Consider the following 20294-nt stretch of genomic DNA (forward strand, 5'->3'; position numbering starts at 1 on the left):
ATATCTGAGCCATTATAAATGTTTCACCTTTTTAAAACATCCTGCATTAACGGATACAGGCGTGTGTAGTCTCATTTATATCCCTAAATTATTGGAATGCTTTAATTTCAGGATAGATATTTTTAATTACCTATTCATTAATGATTTATGTATTCATGTGAGTGCAATAAAAATGGAAACATTGTTTATCATATTCATTTTTCTCTAGTCCATAGAACAGGGTACAGAATACAGTTGGCATGTGATAATTCTTTTTCTAGTGGCCTAGTATGTAATATTAAATCTAATGAAATTATTTAGTGAAGTGTTCTTTTAACAAGTATTTATTGAATGCATACTACGGGCAACCAACTGTTAGATGAGACCATACCTATGAATAAGTCAGACATTTAAAAATTTTATCTTAAAGCTTAAAGTCTAGTGGGGGAAACTGAATTTATTTTTTAAATTACCAAAACATGTAGTAAAAGTTATGGCTAAGGAATTATAGGGCATTTCAGGAATAGGGGCTCTGAAATATAGTAGTAGAAGTAGAAATGGAGAGAGAGATCCCAATTTGAACGATAAATCCATAAACTTGGCAAAAGCTTAAATGTTGGACGAGAGTGAGAAGAAAGCTCAAGATGAGTTTCAGGTTTCTGATTTGAATAACTGGTAATGGGGACATCATTAACCAAGATAGGAGAAACTGAAAGAGAAGCAGCATGGGGGGAAAATGGCACATTCAACTGTGGGAATGTTCAGACAAAGGCGTCTCTGGGAGATGTGAGTGAATATGTTCAGTAGACACTTGAATTGTAAAGTTTGGCACTTAAGTGGGAATCAGGATTTAATACACAAATTCAAAATTTGTTCATATAAATGTGTACACAGGAGTAGTGAAACTATCGGAATAGCCTCTGTGGAAGCAGAATAGATTAAGAAGAGAAAAAATAATATGGTCAATCCCTGAGAATTACCCATAACCCTCTTACCCTGGGATTATCCTATATGAGATTCAAAGAATGCTATTTCCTTAGAAGCACCATTAACTAGGAAGGAGAAAACACTGCTTGAGAGTCTTGTGTGTTAAGGTAACTTCCTAGTGGACCTAAAGAAAGATGGACATTGAAATAGCATACTCTCTACTAAATTTTTTTCCACTTACTTGACTGATTGATAATAAATCCTGTTCAAGATGTAAGTCGCTTGAAACCACGAACATCACTTGGGAAACAAGAGGGTCTTCACATGAATGACTGGACAGTTATTTAACAGCTAAGGCAGAATAGATGAGTATCTGTGAGTGACACCTTTGATCTCTGCTTTGTATGGTGAAAGTGGAATTGAGACATTGTCAGATATAGAATTAATAATTCACTTGACATGTGTATGTCAAGGTGGCTCCTGAGGCATCACAGGTGTGTGAAAGTAAAGTTGCCTAACTCAGTTTGATTAACACTCTGGGGGAAAAAAAGACATATATGCTTGGACTCCTAGTTTTGCTAAGATTTATCACAGCAGAAAGTGGTTAACGGTCTCATATGAAAAATGAAATGTAGCTCATTCACACTGCCAAATTCCTCTCCTGTTCTACATAATATTTGATGGTGGTGTGATTTCCAATTATTTCCTTGATTCATTTTGAAATAATAAATACTATAATTTACTCTCATGTCTTCTTTCATCAGTTTTGCATAGTAGCTTAATTCTCTTTTGTGTAAGTTGATCAGAATTTCCTGGGTGCAATTTATTCCATCTTTTCTCACCTCCGATTATCCCCTTTTTCCCCAATGCCTTATTGTGTTAAAAATACATACCACAAAATCGACCATCTTAACATTTTTAAATGTAGTATTTGATGCTAAATCCATTCATAATGTCATATAACAGTCACCCCCATTTTCCTGCAGAATTCCTCTTTATCTGGCAAAGCTCAAATTCTATATCATTAAATAATAACTCCCCATTTCCTCCTCCCCACAGTCCCTGGCTGTCACCCTTCTACTTTCTGTCTCTATGAATTTGAATACCCTAGGTACCTCATGTAAGGGAAATCATACGGTATGAATTTTCTATTGCTGCCTTATTTCACATAGCATAATGCCAAGGTTCATTCATATTGTAACAAATGTCAGAACTTCCTTCTCTTTTAAGGCTGAATGAAATTCCGTTATGTTTATATACCACATTTTGCTTATTCATTCATCAGTTATTGGATAGTTCCACATTTTAGATATTGTGAACAATGCTGCTATAAATGTGGGTGTATAAATATATCTTTGAGACCCTGCTTTCAATTGCTTTAGTTATGTACCTATAGGTGGAATTTCTGGAGCATATGGTAACTCTGCTTCTAATTTTATGAGGCACTACCATACAGGTTTCCATGATGGCTGTACCATTTGAAATTCTCACCAACAGAGCACAGGATTCCAATTGTTCTACATCCCTGAAAACCCTTGTTATTTTCTGTTTGTTGGGGGTTTTCTTTGATGGGAGTCATTCAAATGGGTATGAGGCAGTATTCCACTATAGTTTTCAGTAACATCTTCTTTCATCCTGTTGTTGGGGGTAAGTCACAGTCAGTTTTCTTCATCAGCCAAGTATAGATATTTCATGAGCCATAAAACTCGAAAATCCAGTTAGCTTCCTCCATTTCCACTCACCCACCATTTTCATTGAAATTATATTCACTATTAGAAAAAGACACCATTCATTGGTCTTCACTTTTATTGAAATACAAAATGTTAAATATGCAAGCTGTACTAATGAAGGTGCTCCTTGAAGTTGATAAAGGAGGACTGGGCTGCTTGTGGCTTCCTGCAGGGGAGAGAAAGAACAGAATGTCAAGATGGTCACCCTTGTTGCCTTCATCCCATCCCTCATCATGATTTTTCTTGCATCCTCTTCCATGTGCTCTTGCCACTTCCCTTGATTTCCATTTGTAACATCTTAGTCTATTTACCAGAATGTGATCTTTGTAAGACCTAATTTAAAGCATATCACTTCTTTTTTCTAAAGCACTAGAAAGGCTTCCTGTCTCACTCAGGTAATAATTTTTAAAGGTTTACCATGTGATAACATAGAACCATGAGATCTGACTTCTCATTGCTTCTCCTAATTTGTCTCTGCCATTTTCCCCAGTAACGTTCTCTTTTGGTCACACTGTCTCATTGCAGTTATTTAAATATGTTTAGTGCATTGCTACCCCAGGGCATTTGCACTGGCTGTATTCTGTGCTGGAACACTTTCCCTGCATAAGAACCACGTCATTCACTCCCCAACTCTCTCCATTCTTTGTTCTGATTTCATTATTTCAAGAAAAGCTTTTGAGTGAAATATCTATAGGAGTACAGTATCCATCATTCTGCGTTTTCCTTTCTCTTCCTTTATTCTTCCTTTTATCTTTTTTTGCTTTCTGACCTGTGATGTATTTACCACTTTATGTTTTCAGATTCTGTTTCTACTCACTAGAATATACACTGTCTGAGTGTAAGAAATCTATTTACTTTGTTAATTGGCATATTCCAAGCATCTAGAACAGAACCTGGTGCACAGTTAGTGTTGGCAAATATTGGTCAACAAACAGTTCCATGTCCAAATGTCGCCCCATTGGATGGATTAGGCACTGAAAGCTGTTATGCTGAAATGATGCAATATTGTGACTGAAGTGTCAGAAACCAAGAGTAAAAAATTATGTGGTAAATGTTGGAAGTATTGAGAACAACTTTATACAATTCACTATAAAATATAATTTTAAGTATGCATGTTGGAGAGAAACTGATAATAGTCTTATAATCTAGTGTGAAATAAAGCTGTTATGAGTGAAGAAAGTAATCATTTGGTACAGACTCAATGTACCCATTCTATAACATTGTAATCAAAATAATAACAAAAGTTACGTTGGAGCTTGAAGGAACTTCTGGACTGTGATTGAGGATTCAGAAGCCAACTCTGAGTGATTGGTGATCTGCATTGTGAGAACAGTCTGAGAACCAGAGCCTAGATCAGTACAAACTCTACAGTGTAGGATGTATTTTCTACTATCTGGTAATGGTACCTGGATGTCGGTAATGTGGTATTTGCTGTGACATCCTTACTCAGAGGATCAAAATGCTGCTTTCTCCAGAGTTAGCTCCTTTGTTTACTGCATTTTGTTCAGGGTTTGATGCAGTGTTTGGTTACTTAGTGTCTCTCTCTCTCTCTCTCTCTCTCTCTCTCTCTGTGTGTGTGTGTGTGTGTGTGTGTATGTAAGAAAGGGAGAGTAAAAGAGAAAGACTATGAGAGATAAATGAATATAAATAGTAATGGAAGCATGAGCATGTTTCCATTTTAATAATTGTTATCCTTAGTTTTTCATTATCACACTCTGCTGCAGCTTTTCTTACTTCCTTGATTGATTGATTGCCTGATTAATTGTAGAATTGGAGGAGTCCAAATGCATATAAGTTAGAAAAAAAGTAGCAGATAATCACCAGACTATATCAACAAAAACACCAATTTGACCATCCAAGTACTCAGCTGTCATTTGTCATTGGACCTAACCACCAATATCACTCTCTCATTTATTTCACACACCACCACCAACTCTCAATACTTAACCATTTTCAATTGCCCGGAAAGAGGTAGAAATATCTTGTCATGGACAGTCGTTCTATGGTGGGCATTTGGGCTTTAGCCCTTGGAGTTTCAAATGATTGCTGTACCTGAAAAATAAAATAGGCTGTAAATGAGATAAGACTCTTTTCAGGTCTCAGAAAGCATCTTGCACCATGAACCAGACAACACCTGGAATGAAAAGAGCTTGCAGGTTTCATAGAACCAAGCCCGTGGGCATTCTAACTCCTCAACATTGCACCCTGCCTCTTAGAATTAACACTCCCTGTCAGACTGCACTCTTTACATCAAAATAAACACCTTGTGTCTAATCCAACGTCTTTCAACATTCGTTTTCTCTATTTTCCATTTCTGACCTACAGATGTGACAATAAGTTATTCCTTGGAAACTGTTCATGAAAACTGGATAAGGAAGAACTCTGTACTTTCAATGCCCACCAAAACTGATTCCTCAACTGAAGGAGAATTAAATCTGATATCTTATCTTTTTTTTTTTTTTTGAGTTGAAGTCTTGCACTGTCTCCTGGGCTGGAGTGCAATGGTGCGACCTCAGCTCACTGCAACCTCTGCCTCCCGAGTTCAAGCAATTCTCCTGCCTCAGTCTCCCAAGTAGCTGGGATTACAGGTGCCCGCCACCAAGCCTAGCTAATTGTGTTTTTTTGTATTTCTAGTAGAGACATGGTTTCACTATGTTGACCAGGCTGGTCTCAAACTCCTGACCTTGTGATCCACCCACCTCTGCCTCCCAAAGTGCTGGGATTACAGGGGTGAATCACCGCGCCCAGCCCCAGTATCTTATCTTTAAGACCCAAACACTGAACAACTTTCATATCTCCACCACTAAGCTGATCTTGAAGTTTTTCTGCATCAACTAATTGGTAAGAGTCTACTTATCCTAAATCCAGAATTTTCAGTTCCTTTTTCTATGAACATCCTTGAAAGTACGATATCTAACTCCTAATTATCCAAAAAGATTTAAAAGATTTAGCTTCCTAGATCTCTATTCACAGGAACTCTGTCTCAATTTATGCTGCATTTCCTCCTCCTCCTCCTTCTCCTCCTCCTCCTCCTTCTCATCCTCCTCCTCATCTTCCTCCTTTCAGTATTTTTTTTTTTTTTTTTTTTTTTTTAAGACAGGGTCTTACTCTGTTGTTGAAGCTAGAGGGTAGTGGTGCAATCTCAGCTCATTGCAACTTCTGCTTCCTGGGCTCCAGTGATTCTTCCACCTCAGCTCTCAGGTAGCTCAGATTACAGGCTCTAGTCAATATGCCTGGCTAACTTTTGTATTTTTTGTAGAGACGGGTTTCGCCATGTTGCCTAGGCTGGCCTCAAATTCCTGAATTCAAGCCACTCCACCCTTCTTCGGGCTCCTAAAGTGCTGGGATTACAGGAATGAGTGACTGTGCTGGTCCTGGATGATTTCTTCTTTAAATGCCAAGGTGTATCTTTCTTTCCCATAGGAGTTTTACTGTTTTCTACAATTTTTACTTTACTAATAATTATACTATTCTATGTTAATGCCAATCCTATTTTCTCCTTAAACAAGAGGGAGCATTTATCTACGTATTTATGCATCTATTTATTCAATAATTATTAGTTGAGTATCTGCTACATGCCCGGCTTGTTGAATTACTGAGCAAATCCCTGCCTGCCATCCTGAAGTTTGCATGCTAATGAGTAAATACAAGTTATAAAAAACAGACACATAAATAAACTATTAATATATGCTGAGTGGGTGGAGGTACGAGCTATGGAGAAAAATAATATAGGAAGTAGTGGGAATAAGGAATGTCCCAAGTTGGGCAAGGAATAGAAAACCTTTCCTTGTACACATTTTATTGAAAGAATGACTTCATTTTGTTCCCTCTCACATGTCTTCATGGATCCTATCACAATCTGTAAGCACATATTCGTTGGTTAACCCACATTTTCAGTATCCATATCTCCCACGAAAATGTGAGTCCTAGAAGATAGGCTTACGTCACATAGGCCTCATTTACCCCTCTGTCACTAGAAGGAACTCCATGACCTAGCGGACCACTCAGATTTCATTCATTTAGTAAACTAAGTAATAAAAATTATTTCAAAATATTTTTCCTTCTCTAAAACTTAAGAACTTATAGTCCATAACATAAAGCTTAGGGTTGACATTTTTTTATTTTACTTTGATCTTCTGCTGGGATATATTGGAATTGTCTTTTCTTTAGCCATATTTCAAACAGCCGAATGACAGAAACTAGGTACCTCTCTACTTTCACTTGCCTGACAAAGATTGTCATTGTGAAGTGAAAGGCGAATCATGACAAATTCTTCCTGAAGAAATAAATGAATAGCTAGAAAAGAAAGAGACACTTGCCTTCCGAAATACTTCCTCTAGGTGGCAGCACCAAGAATATTTCTGGAAGCATGTGACAAGCTGTGTGATGAAGACAGAGCCCATTGTGCTGTCTCTCCAGGACACGTTATCTATGATGATACAGATGGATATGCCTTAGGATATGACTTTCAATATGTTTTTGTTTATATTTTCATTTTGAGAATTTTTAAAAAAGAAAAGCATAGCTTGGGGAATTATCTTTACAGATTTGTAGGAAGCACTTACAACCTGACATTTACCCACTTTCCACAGAAAGTAAACAGAAAACCTAGCAAAAGGTGACCAAAAGTTGCAGTTCGTAAGCATTGCAAGAGATTGTGTAATGAATGAATTTTGATTCTTGGGTTTGACTTTCTACTACAAAACTCACACTCATTCTCTCGGCTTTTATAGGGGCTTGAGAAATAACTGGAATTATCCCACTTTACAGAGGAAGGAATAGAAGCTCAGAAAGATGAAGCAACTTCCCCATGTTCACACGTTGAGTAACCAACAAAAAATTGCTACCAGGCTCTATGGTTGTTTGCAGATTATGCCACGCTGTCTTTACCATATAATAAATAAAATGATGAGCACATGACAAGTTTCAGTTATAGAAGACGAAAAAAGTGATAAAAATCTACTGTACAGGATGGTGCCAATAGTAACCAATACTGTTTTATGTACTTGAAATTTGCTAAAAGAGTAGATTTTATGCTAAGTATACTTCTCACACACAATCACGGAATGATGATAATAATTAACAGAGAAGTGGAAGAATATTTAGGAGAAGAGAGATATGTTCATGGCATAGATAGTGGTGATGATTTCAGAAGTACATACATATCTCCAAACTCATTAAGTTGTACACATTAAATATGTACCATTATTTATGTCAATCATACCTCAATAAAGTGGTTTTAAAAAATAAGATTTAAAAAATATACAAATCAAAAACAGTTAAATGTACGCTCCTTAAGATAATTACCTAGAAGTGAAATACTGACCAATGTTCCCTGAGATTAGACCTAATCAACCCCACAACTTTGGAGCCTGGTAGCAATTTTTTGTTGCTTACTCAGTGTGAACATTGGGGAGTTCCTTCATCTTTCTGAGCTTCTATTCCTCCCTCTGTAAAGTGGGATAATTCCACTGAATTCTTCTACTTGTTTTAAAGGGTATCCACAGTTCTAGAAAGGCATGCAATGGCACTGGTCATTGTAGAATCACATGGGAAATATGGAGAAGAAGACTTGAAGTTGATCATTTGAGAAAGAGAAGTCATTCCTGGAATCCATAAAAACACTATGTAAAATGTTAAATGGGCTTAATTAAAAAAAAAAAAAAAAAAAAAAAAAAAAAAACAGAATTCATCATATGTTTAAATGGTGAGTGGTGAATGGGTTTCCATGTATTGGGTTGCTTTAGTATTTGGTATGCCTCTGTAAAGTGTAACACTTACAATAAAAGTACAATTTTCAAAAATGTGTGTTTTGGAGGGGGTAGAAATGTGTTTTCATATCATACATAAGATCATGTAAAATATGTAGAGAGCACACAACATTCTATCAGATCATTATTACATGGGGATTCTTGATTTTGTAGATTCATTCAAAAGGTAGCCTCAGGCCCACAAATCCCTTATTGCCACTGAAAGATACATACGTGGGGTTGAAGAGCAGAAAGCAATGAAGTCCTTCTCCACGTGGGTCTTGTAAACAGCGTCTTCCTCCAGGTTCTCAGGTGACTGTGAAGAGGCCACTTCCAAGGATGCTGGAGAGTCTCTGACCCACAGTTCCCCACGGTTTGCTGTAGAGACATTAACTTTCTGCACACTGCTGTGCCTCCCAGAGAATGGCTATCACAGTTGCCCACCTTGTTCTTTTTGAATATTCATTCTTACTAGTTTCATACATACAGAGCCACACAGATACAAACACACACACACACACACACACACACACACACACACCACTTTGCTTTCTCTCCAGTGTCATTCAACAATGTGCCTACTGATAGTGAAATCATCTTGAATTTACCATTTTTAGAAAAAAAAAATCTGTTTTCTTTCGAAAAGTAGCTTCCAAGAGCTATGAGACAATTGGTCTCAAATTCCTGACCTCAAGCCATCCTCCTGTCTTGGCCTCCCAAAGTGTTGGGATTATAAGCATGAACCACCATCCTCAGCCAGCCATGAGACAATTGAATCTCTGGAGCAAAATTGAACTGCAGCATTCTAAAGTTCCCTGACTTGTTTACTAATATCCCCCTCAATAACTATAAGAAAAAGGGATGCTGTTTTACATAATGGCCCCAGTTTCAAATGAAATTCTTCTCAAACCACACAATGTCCAAATGTCTGTAAAACATTTACAAATCAAGCTATCATGAAAATGATTCCATTCCAAAGTTTCAGTATTTCTGTTTAACTTTGATTTAGGGATTCTGATGATCTCCTTCACCGCTTACTGTGGATAAAATTGTACAGAAATTTCTCCTCTCATGAGATAATTTCTCATTATTACAGACCCTTAGGTAGAGTTTTTTTTAGAATTCATTGTACTTTGTTTGCACTGGATGGGGTCTAATATTGTTTCCCCTAAATATAAACCAAATATCACAATCCTCTGCATACACCTTCGTAACTGTTAGATGTTCAGTCTCAGCACTCACCGCCTCTGCAGGCCTGGACAATGATGACCTTGGGTTTGTCCTTTAGACTGAGGCAGTTTCGGTTGTTGAATATCTGGAAGACGGTGTCATAAAGCAGCACATCTGGGTTTTTCTCATCATGTGCAGTTCCGCAGATTCCCTCCAGGATGCCATGAGACATGAGCACCAGGAATGTGCTATCGGAGGACTTGTGCTCTGGTCGGGCAGCAAATGCCCTCAGCGCTGACTCCATATCCTGTAAAAGAGCAATGTCTAACTTCAGTCAGAGAAGCATCACAATTAATAGGACGTCCCAGATTTACCATGAGTGAAACAAGAAACATATGTGACATCCGGGTCACGGTACTTCACATATTGCTTACTCAGTCACAACAACTGTTTTATGGTTTTATTTTTCCTTCTCTATGGGGCTGTGGGTTCCCATTTTCTCTTCCTGCTGACATACTCTCTTCTTAGTATATTGAATATTGTTATGTGTTACTCATGTTACTTTTTCTTTTCCATCTCAATCTTTTCTCTTCCTACCTACCAAGAGTCATGTGTTATAAATGCAACACAGCACTTTCTTTGTAAAATCCATCCCACTATGCTTAGAATAGAATCAAACTTCTGGCCTGACCATACTCCACCCTCATACTGTGTCCATTCTCCTTCAACCTCTAGTCACACTGGTCTTCTCTTTGTGCTTCTCATATGCCAGGTTCATTTTCAGCTCAGCTCTTTCACAGTAGCATCTTCTACTTTGAAGGCACTGCATTCGTGTCTTTCCAAAGCCGTCTCCAACCAATCCAAAAACATGGCTCCCCACCCTGCAATTCTGTCTCATGTTTCCTTTTTCTTTTCTTTTTGCTTACTTTTGGCTGTCTTGTCACTGTTTTATAGGCACACACATGCACACCTGGTGCTTGAAGTTGCCTTTTTTCTTAAAATTTCACTGTTTCTCTCCACTGTAACCTAGATGAATGCCGGCTGGGAGCTTCCTGTCTCATTTACAGACCTATTCCCAATGTTAAGAATAGCTCTTGGCACCAGGTTTAGGACTCAATATTTGTTTTACAAGTGTACTCCCATTTAGCATTCATTAGTCTATAATTTTCTGGGGATTCTTGGGGCTGCATCCCAATCACATGATTTTGGAATTCAATAAGAAACGTGAAAACATGTGCCAATCATGTTTAGTCTAGTTTTCCAGAATTGAGGATATTTGGAGGACCAAAGAGACATAGATTTACCAATCTAGTACTCTCATTTTGCATACACACACACACACACACCCACACACACACAGGTTGTTAAACCTTGTTGAGCTCATTGAAACTAAGTAGTTATTAGAAGGATGTGTGTTGAATACGTATGTGTTTGTGGCGACTGAGGGTTTCTTACCCTGGCTGTCAGATTCTCTTCTACATCCACACTATAGTCCAGACCCTCAAGCAGCTCCTTCATCCCTGTGATGTCAAAGTCAGCTCCATCCCTTGGAGGCAGATGGTCAAACTCTGTATTGCATATGATGAGAGCCAGGCGTGTGCGGTCATTTCTCTCCTTTATTGGATAGATCTGCAGGATATGGAGATGCAGTAAATTTAATTTACTGAAGTCTTCTTTCAGCCCCCTTATGCCTATCAATGTTGCTTTTTAAGTCTTCATGCAGCTGCTTTCTGCTCTAACTTGCATCAAAGACACTGACTTTCTCTCTCTGAGGAACCCAGGAAAAGAACCAGGACATATCTGAAATGGTTATTCGAGAATCTTGAGGAAACTAGATAATTTCTACCCCTTTTCTTCTCTCTTTTCTTCTTCAACTACTCCAATCTTTCTTAGCATTCAAAGTTCAGGTCAAATTTCATACAAAGCAAGAGATGTCATCATTGGCTCCATTGAAAAATGAATACAGCAAAAGTCTTTGCCTTTGGAAGCATAGCTATTTTGTTACTATTTTTAACACATAAATGTATACTGTTTTTCAAGCTTTAATTATATTTCCCAAGTATCCTTCATGTCTAGACTTTTCAACTAGAGTGCAACCAATTACTAGTCAGCTATCTTATCTTGTAAATATGTTTATTCCATGACTAATGCTACAATTTTCATAAAATCCAAATAATTACAAGAATAAATACATGAGCCATAGAAATACCAATTTTCTCTCAACTCGTGATAAAATGATCTGCATTATGGGTTGAGAGAGGATTGGTATCATTGTGAAGTCACATAATCTTTCCCTTACTAAAAGCAGTATTGCAAATGGTTACTGCCATCCCCACCCCTAATCATTTAGTGCTGTAAGAAATGGTGCACTGAAGGAAAGCAATGATTTCTCTTCTTTTTTGCTGTTTAATGCAGATAGTATAGCACCTCTTCAGCTCTTTCTTTACATAGTCTCAGGAACTCTTCATGAGGGCAAAGCTTGAGGGCATCTGCAGATTCTCCTGACTCAGGTGGTCTAGCCTCCATATTCAGATGAGCTGCAGGATATCACATAACATAAATTGTGATTTCTGCCTCTGTGACCCAATTTATCACCTAAGAAGCTGGAGAGAGAAGACGTCCTGGGAAGAAGATTTCTTTACATACAGGGGTTTTAGTGGTATCTCATATCTAGTATTCCACATCAGGAGATGTATTGCTACTGGAAAAGATAGAAAAGAAGATCTACCCAAACATGTAATCATAGATTCTGATCATTCTGGGGAAAACATTTCGATGATGTTGGGGTTAAATTTGGCCTTTCTTTATACGGTCGAAAGAATTTGATTTTTCCAAAAGTTTTACTCCAGGATACTCATTTATCTGTGTGGACTTTGTATTGTGTCTGTGCAAGAGTATACTGAGTAAATAGTTGTCAGAGTGCTATCTACTACAAATTTAATGTGTGTTCCATGTCCAATATTTAATTTCTACTATCACACGTAAAAGGTAAAATTAAACAGGTAACATTAATTCTAATAACATTTATTTAACATAACATATAAAAAGTATTATTTTAACTTGTGTTTTTAACCACAAGCCAAATGCTTAATAGTTATCCCATAGAGGATGGAACAAAATCCCATTTTGGAGTAATCATCCCCTCCTAATCCCCACTACACATACTGATACATACATACACCAAACCACAGAATATTGAATCTTGTACTTTCAAGGCATTATTTTTTAGCAACTTTGCTGTTAATTTTTAATGATTCTAGAACAAATGAACTTCAGTTATCTCTGTGCAAATTGTAAAGCCAGCTATTTATAAAGCCAGCCAGTCTGAGCTCTGGAGATGTAACAACCTGTAAGAGTGTCTATGAATATCAAACCTTCTGAGCATCTCTTTTCATAGATTACACAGTAATATATGACCTTTGGTCCTATTTCAGAAAATTCTGCCAATGTGAAGGCATGCTAGATCCTTGGATATTCCCTGGTTAGAGGATATGTTTTCTAATCCAAAGTTTTCTGTTTCCAGTTCACTTACAGGTTTGGAGAACTTCCTAACTTAGTCATCTCCTAATGATAATTATGTGTGTATGTGTAGATACAGTGTTTTCAGGTAAAATTGAAATTGAGATAGAATTTCTATCTTACATCCAATAGTAAAATTAGCATGAAAGCAAATTATTTCATTACAAGATAGTACATATTATAGTACAGACTGCTGCCGAAAGAGAGCTGGGTACACTGTAGGTGCACTGGCAGTGTACCTAAATTTTTCTGGGATCACTCTGGAGACTCCATCTGAAGATAGAGCCCAGGGAGCTACTAGACCCCGCCCGTGAGGGGCTGCAGCTGTCTTATTCCTGCCACAGCCTCTGCTAATCAGATAGGTTACTTCAGTTTAGAATCGAATGCTCATTGTGATATCTGGGTTTGCTAAAACCATTCTGAAGCCTCTATTACTTCTACTCTAATTCCCATTAGTTGCACTATCACTGACTTTTTGAAAACGGAGATTGTTTCCATGCCATCCCAGGTTTGAGGAAAAAACAAAACAAACAAACAAAAAGCCCTGCGAAGGGACCAGCTTAAATATGAATAAGGATGCTACCTTCTTATAATCTTGAACAACTGTCATGCTATCATGTGCTCCCTGTTGGTAGGAACACCCCTTCTTCACAGAGGAGTGCTGATTGAAAAACCTCATTTGATATGGTGAGGTCTCAACAATTTATATTTCCTTTTGTTTATTACTATTTATCATTATTGGTAATCTGTAATACTTCATGGCTCAATCTTTAAGCTTAAATTCTGGAGGGGAATTGAGTCTGTCTCTGGTGAACTTCAATGTGAGAATGTTTAACCTCTAATAATACATAATTCAATCTGGGGCAAAAGTTCCGAAAAGAAGTTTTAAAATTTTAGACACTTTATAGAGATTCTCCTTATCATATTTTGTAACTCGCAGAAATAAGTAAGCACTGGAAAAGTCTAGTTCATAGCATCCACATAATAATTATGAAAACTAATATTTATTGAATGCATAATACTTTATTTATTTATTCATCCTATGTTATTTAGGCATCCACTATGTGCCAAGAAAACTACTGATTACTGTTATAAATTGGTGAAGAAACCAGTTGCGTTCTGGTAGGAGAAACTTGGTAGATGTTGTTTCTGTTTACTGAGATGAAAAGGGAATAAAAATGAAACAGTTTTATTCTGGAGAACAAAGTGTATAGTTTTAGCCGTATTTGTTTTGTGATGCCAGCAAAACACTCAAGTAGACCTGTTGAATATACTGCTAGAGCTAAATGAGTCTGGAGTTCAGAGGAGAGAGTTCCAGATGAGAGCTAATATCTTGGGAGTTGTTGGCATATGGTGCCTGTCATTATAATGTTTCTAAGCCTAGACGATCTTATGAGAAAGTACTGGAATTGTCTTCATTTCACAGATGGTAAGACTAACAAATAGGGAGCTCGGGAAGTTAAGCAACTTGCAGGAAGTTGCATAGGTCACAGGTGACAGAATCTAGGTTTAGTTCTATGTATCTCTTACTACAAGGTGTGAACTATTAACTATTTTTGTACAAAATCTAAACACAAGGACTCAGCCTTCTATGTGATTGTAAACTGGATTCCACCCCACAAAAGGTGAAGTGGTCTCTAAAAGGACAATGATAGGTTTAGTGAAAATGATAGTTGAGGAAGGGAAAGATAAGGGTATCACAGAAGACACTGCTTAGGTCTCGGAGTTAAATAGATTCTGGCAAAATTGAGAAATTCATTGTAAAAGACCCAGTCTTACCTTTTTTACTGGGGGATATTTGGTCTATGTTAAAAAAGGTTTGAAGAAGCATTTGACCTGCCATACGTTGTTTCTCTTGGATAGAGTCTGCCATGACCCGAACTTTGTCTTCAGTTTTTGCATCATAATACTTCTTTTTTTCCTCTTCCTTCCAGTTCAGCACATTCTGTTCCACCAAGTTATCCAAAACGCCAGTGAGGAAATCTTTGCCCAGGGATTCCAACATCTTAAGTGGCTTTTTTCTCTGGTTGCCCTCTGTTGGAAATAGAAAGACTCCTTTAACTATGGGCGCAGCTTAAAGAGTTTCACCGTCACTTTAGATGTAGTTCTACAATGTGAAATGCTTCTGAAAGTATGTCCTACTTCACCATCTGTCTTCCTGTACCCGTAGATTTCTGTCATTCATCAAATTCCCACCCGGTTGTTTAACAATTTATTGCCACTTAATACTTTTTATTTTCTTTTTTTTCCTTTTTCTTTTCTTTGCTTTTAGCTTCTCATCTTCCTTCTGTGGCATTGGACCTCATGCTAACTTCCTGGTCATCCACTGCATTCATTTTTCTCTTTTACTGGTTCACAACCCATAGTGATAATGATCTGCCTAAAATATATATTCCTGGGAAAGTCAATGCTCTTGTCTAGAATATAAATTCTTCCTACCAGACTATATGATTTTTACTCTTTTCTGTATTTAGTTTTCTTGGTGAAAGAACTATATATTTGAATTTGCACTTTTTAACATACATCCTATACCCCCATCTTTATATTCAAAATGTTTAAAAGTACTTAATATGCTTGCTAAATACATAAATTAAAGAATAAATGGATGAGTGCATCCATACTTATAATTCTTTCAAATCTTGCTGTCAATGAAAATTTAAAATGGAAAGTAACCTGATTACTAATCTTCCAGTGTAGTCGATTAATTTAATTTGACACCATGTTAATGTATTACTCCTTACAGTAATTTGAATATTTATGAGGAAATATAGATATCAGAATAATACATCCTTTATTTCAATACAACAGATATGATTTTGGCAGATTGTACGGAGAAATGCTGGATATCTTATCAATTCTCAATCAATGCCATGAAGACAATTATACAATCCGTGTAGATGTAAGGATAGTGTTGACACAAAATGACATCTAAAGAAATCATGTCAGGACATTGAACAAAAGCTTTGGCACAGAAGCACCAGCCTCATTGTCTGGGTTATCTTGAATTCATATTTTCATAAATGTTTATTGGGCAACTATTATGAGAAAGACATTAGATATTACAAACCAGGAAAAAAGTTACCTAACATAAATTAACTTAATAAAGGGTAACATCTCCCATGTACTTATTATAAATAAAAAATGAATGCATATGAAGCAATATAAATCATTATAATTATCATTATTATTTACAAATCACTGTACCAAGGGTTTTACAAATTTTAATATACTGGACCCTCACAGTAAGCCAGTGGGGTAGTTATTACATTCCCTATTTTATATTTACCATTTAAATAATAACTTGCTTCATATCACATGAATTAGGATTCAAATCTTGTTTTTTTTCACCATATTCTATATAGTTAATCATGATATTGTTCAATTAAAATAGTTAATATTCATTGAGTCCTCATGCCAAGTGCATTACTGAAATTTCACAAAAATTCCATGTAAAACATATATTAACCTCTCTTATATGGAAAATGAAAGGTAATAAGTAATTAACTCAAATAATGTGAAAGAACACCGAGTATATAGTAGCTGGGAATAAGAATTGAAATCTAGGGATTCAGAATCCAGAGCCCCCATTCTTAATTCATCAAACTACATTGCCTGACAGTTGGTGAAGAGCTTCTTAAGAGAATGTAGACAGGATGTTTAAGGGGCTCAGTAAACATTAGTACATTCCAACAGGTGAGATCACAAAGGCTTCTAAGAACAGGTAGCAAAAATATTAGTCTTGCAACATCATGTACAGATGTTGGAACACAGTGTGATTTGCAAACAGTACACAGATTAGTTTGTGTGATATCCAATCTGCCTGAGTTCTGGGCTTCTGTTTTATTTATTTGTGTGCTCAGTAAACTAATACAGTGTTGACAATAAATGATATGTGAAGAAATATAATAAGCAATAAAATTGAAGAGCTTTTCACAAAAAAATGCCACGTATGACAAACACACAGCTAACATACTCAACGGTGAAAAGTTGAAAACCCTTTCTCTAAGATAGGGAAGAAGACAAAGATACTCACATTCACCACTTCTATTCAACGTAGTTCTGGCCAGAGCAATTCGACAACAAAAAAATAAATAAAAGGCATCAAAATTGGAAAGGAAGAAGTTTAATTGTGCCTGTTTAAAAATGAAGTGGTCTTATATACAGAAAACCCTAAAGGATCCACAAAAATATTTTGGAACAAATAAACAGATTCAAGAAAATTGCAGGATAAAAAAATCAACATAAAAATCTGTAGTGTTTCTGTATAACAATAAACCATCTTTAAAAATAAATAAATTTCTATTTAAAATTGCTACAAAAATACTTAGAAATCAATTTAAACAAGTGGGTAAAAAAAAAAAACATGTACACATAAAAGTATAAAATTCCAACCTGATCAACATGCTGAGACTCTGTCTGTATAAAAAATTTAAAAAGTTGGCTGGCCATCGTAGCAATGTGCCTATAGTCCTTGCTTCTTGGAAGTCTGAGGTGGGAGGATTGCTTAAGCCCAGGAATTTGAGATTATAGTGAGCAATAATTGTGACACTACACTCTAGTCTTGGCTACAGAACAAGAACTTGTCTCAAAAATAACAACAATAATAACAAATCTCAAAACTATAAAATATTGATAGAAGAAATTGAAGAAGACAAAAATAAGTAGAAATATATTTTGAGTTGATGGACGAGAAAATTACTATTATTAAAATGTCCATAATACCCAAAGAAATCTAAAGATACAATGCAATTCCTATCAAAATTCTAATGGCAGCTTTTACAAAAACAGAAACAAATCCTAAAATTTATATGGAATCACAAAATAAAAACCCTGAATACGCAAAGCTATTTTGAGTAAAAGGAACAAAGATGCAGGCATCACACTACCTGAGTTCAAAATAGACTACAAAGGTACGGTCATCCAAATAGCACGATAGTGGCATAAAAATAGAAACAGAGAGCAAATGAACAGGACAGAAAACCCAGAAATAAACCCAACTATTTACATTAATTTGACTTTTCAACAAAGGTTTCATGAACACACAATCAGGAAAGAACAAATTCTTCAATAAATGGTATTGGAAAAATTGGATAACCACATGCAGAAGAATAAAAATCTCTAAACATATACAAAAATAAACTCAAAATGAGTTAAATATGTAAATGTAAGGATGCAAACTGTGAAACTACTGGAAGAAAACAGAGGGGAACAACTTCATGACATTGGTCTAGACAATAATTTTTGGATATGACACAAAAGGACAGGAAACAAAAGCTAACATGTGCAAATGAAATTACATGATAAACTAAAAAGCTTTTACACAGCCAAAGAAACAATCAAAAGATTAAAGAGATAATCAACAGTATGGGAGAAAAGATTTGCAAACCATACATCTGATAAGGAATTAATATGCAAAATACAAAGAACACAATTCAATAGAAAGAAAATAAACTGATTTAAAAATAAGCAAAGGACCAGAATAAACATTTTTCAAAAGAAGACATACAGATAATATGTATATGAAAAATGATCAACCTCTCTAGCCATCAGGGAAATTGAAGCCACAATGAAATACCACTTCCCATCTGTTGGAATGGCTATTACCAAAAAGACAAAAGATAACAAATGGTGGAGAGGATGTAGAAAAAAAGAAACTGTTACACCCTGTTTGTAAAAACATAAATTAGGCCCTGCGTGGTGGCTCACGACTGTAATCCCAGCACTTTGTGAGGCCAAGGCTGGCGGATCACCTGAGGTCAGGAGTTCTAGACCAGGCTGGACAACATGATGAAACCCTGCTTCTACTAAAAATACAAAATTAGCCGAGCGTGGCAGTGGGCACCTGTAATCTTAGCTACTCAGCAGGCAGAGGCAGTAGAATGGCTGGAACCCTAGAAGTGGAGGTTGCAGTGAGCCGAGATTCCACGACTGCCCTCCAGCCTGGGCAACAGAGTGAGACGAGGAGAATGAAGCCAAAGAAGCATATTACCTGCTGGAATACTAGCTGCCTAAGTAACTCATGACTCTATCCCTTAGACTTTTTCAGCTTCTGTGTATAAGACAGATGACCTGAAAGTTGTGTGCAGAATGGATTGGAGAGTTAAGTCCTGGAGAGAAGGAGATCAGTTAAAAACGACAACAACAGCAAAACAAAACAACAGTGATATTAATCCATGAAATATTATATTAAAGTAGTCAGTACCAGGAACAAAGAGAAAGGGGAAAAATTGAATCACTTTAAACAGAGAAAAAATGTAATTCACAATAAGAGATGTCAAAGAGGGTAACACTTCAGAGGCTCTCAGATCTGATTCTGGGAGAAAGGTTTATGATCTGGGCAATTAATTTGGAATCAAAAGAAATATTTCAGAATGCATTTTGAAACTTCTAGAACACACAAATAACTTCCTCTGGCTTTCTTTACCCTCCCTTTGATTACCAGAAACTAAAAGAAAAGAATGATTACCAGAAACTAAAAGAAAAGAATTAACTTCTTTCTGGCTAGAAGACATCTGGAAAACATATGATCTCTCTAACAACAGGTCCCACGATTCAAACTACACACAATCAGTAAGAAAAGGAATTCAGAATGTGTGCTAGTGGCTCACTTCCTTTCTTGTGTTTATTACAGAGCAATAAATCAAGTGTTTTCTAAGATCCTACTCCCAAGCTGCTAGTCAGAAAAGGACTCACCCGCCATAGTTAACAGCCTCTGTCCTTTTCTACAGCGTTGAAAAGAGCCTCAGACTCAAAAATGAAAGTAAACTATGTCTTTCCTTATTGTAAAGGGCGGAAACATGTAATTACAGATTGTGAAACTGCCGTTCAGACTTCCAGGCTCATTTCTCTGTTTAAAGTGCCTTGTCGTCAGCAAATTGGCATGCAATTACTGGAATTTAGTTTCTGACGTGGTGAAAAAAAATGATAAAACATTGTCCTGTGGTTTGACACCTTAGCCTGTTTCTTGTTTCCTGTGGCCACTCTAACTTCTTCTATCCAACTGTCTCTTCTCTTCCTGATCTGTCAGTTTTTCTTTCTCTGATCACATAAAACCACAAATCCTGGAGGAGTTTAATATAACAAGTCTCCTTTCATTTCCTCATAAGAATTAACCAAATAGTTCATATTTCCTGCTTAAACTGTGTTGATGAATTGTCACGATGTCTTCCCCTCTCTGTCTCCCTGTGGTCTTAACCTTTTATTGGAGATAGTGCTGCAA

The 20294-nt window shown here is 36.5% G+C and overlaps 1 protein-coding gene across 1 annotated transcript; it reads right to left on the reverse strand.

Moving 5' to 3' along the window:
- Positions 1-2698: 2698 nt before the first annotated feature.
- Positions 2699-19875, reverse strand: LOC105534144 (caspase-4). Its single transcript, XM_011972820.1, has 9 exons — positions 19769-19875; positions 14855-15109; positions 11984-12093; positions 11012-11185; positions 9629-9863; positions 8621-8764; positions 6956-7065; positions 4585-4688; positions 2699-2802 (listed from the first exon to the last, which is right to left on the reverse strand). The coding sequence occupies exons 1-8, from the start codon at positions 19773-19775 to the stop codon at positions 4590-4592; spliced, it is 1134 nt and encodes a 377-aa protein (XP_011828210.1). The 5' UTR covers positions 19776-19875; the 3' UTR covers positions 2699-2802; positions 4585-4589.
- Positions 19876-20294: the final 419 nt, after the last annotated feature.

The sequence above is a fragment of the Mandrillus leucophaeus genome, unplaced genomic scaffold (genome assembly GCF_000951045.1).
Source record: "Mandrillus leucophaeus isolate KB7577 unplaced genomic scaffold, Mleu.le_1.0 Scaffold1304, whole genome shotgun sequence".
Lineage (NCBI taxonomy): Eukaryota > Metazoa > Chordata > Mammalia > Primates > Cercopithecidae > Mandrillus > Mandrillus leucophaeus.

Excerpts from the sequence above, each read along its gene's own strand:
- LOC105534144 (XM_011972820.1), bottom strand. Across the intron at positions 7,066-8,620 it reads TTTCTGCTCTTCAACCCCAC|ATAACGTGTCCTGGAGAGAC; the intron begins GTATGTATCTTT and ends GTATCATCATAG. Across the intron at positions 4,689-6,955 it reads TAGAGGAAGTATTTCGGAAG|GTACAGCAATCATTTGAAAC; the intron begins GCAAGTGTCTCT and ends TTTATTTTTCAG.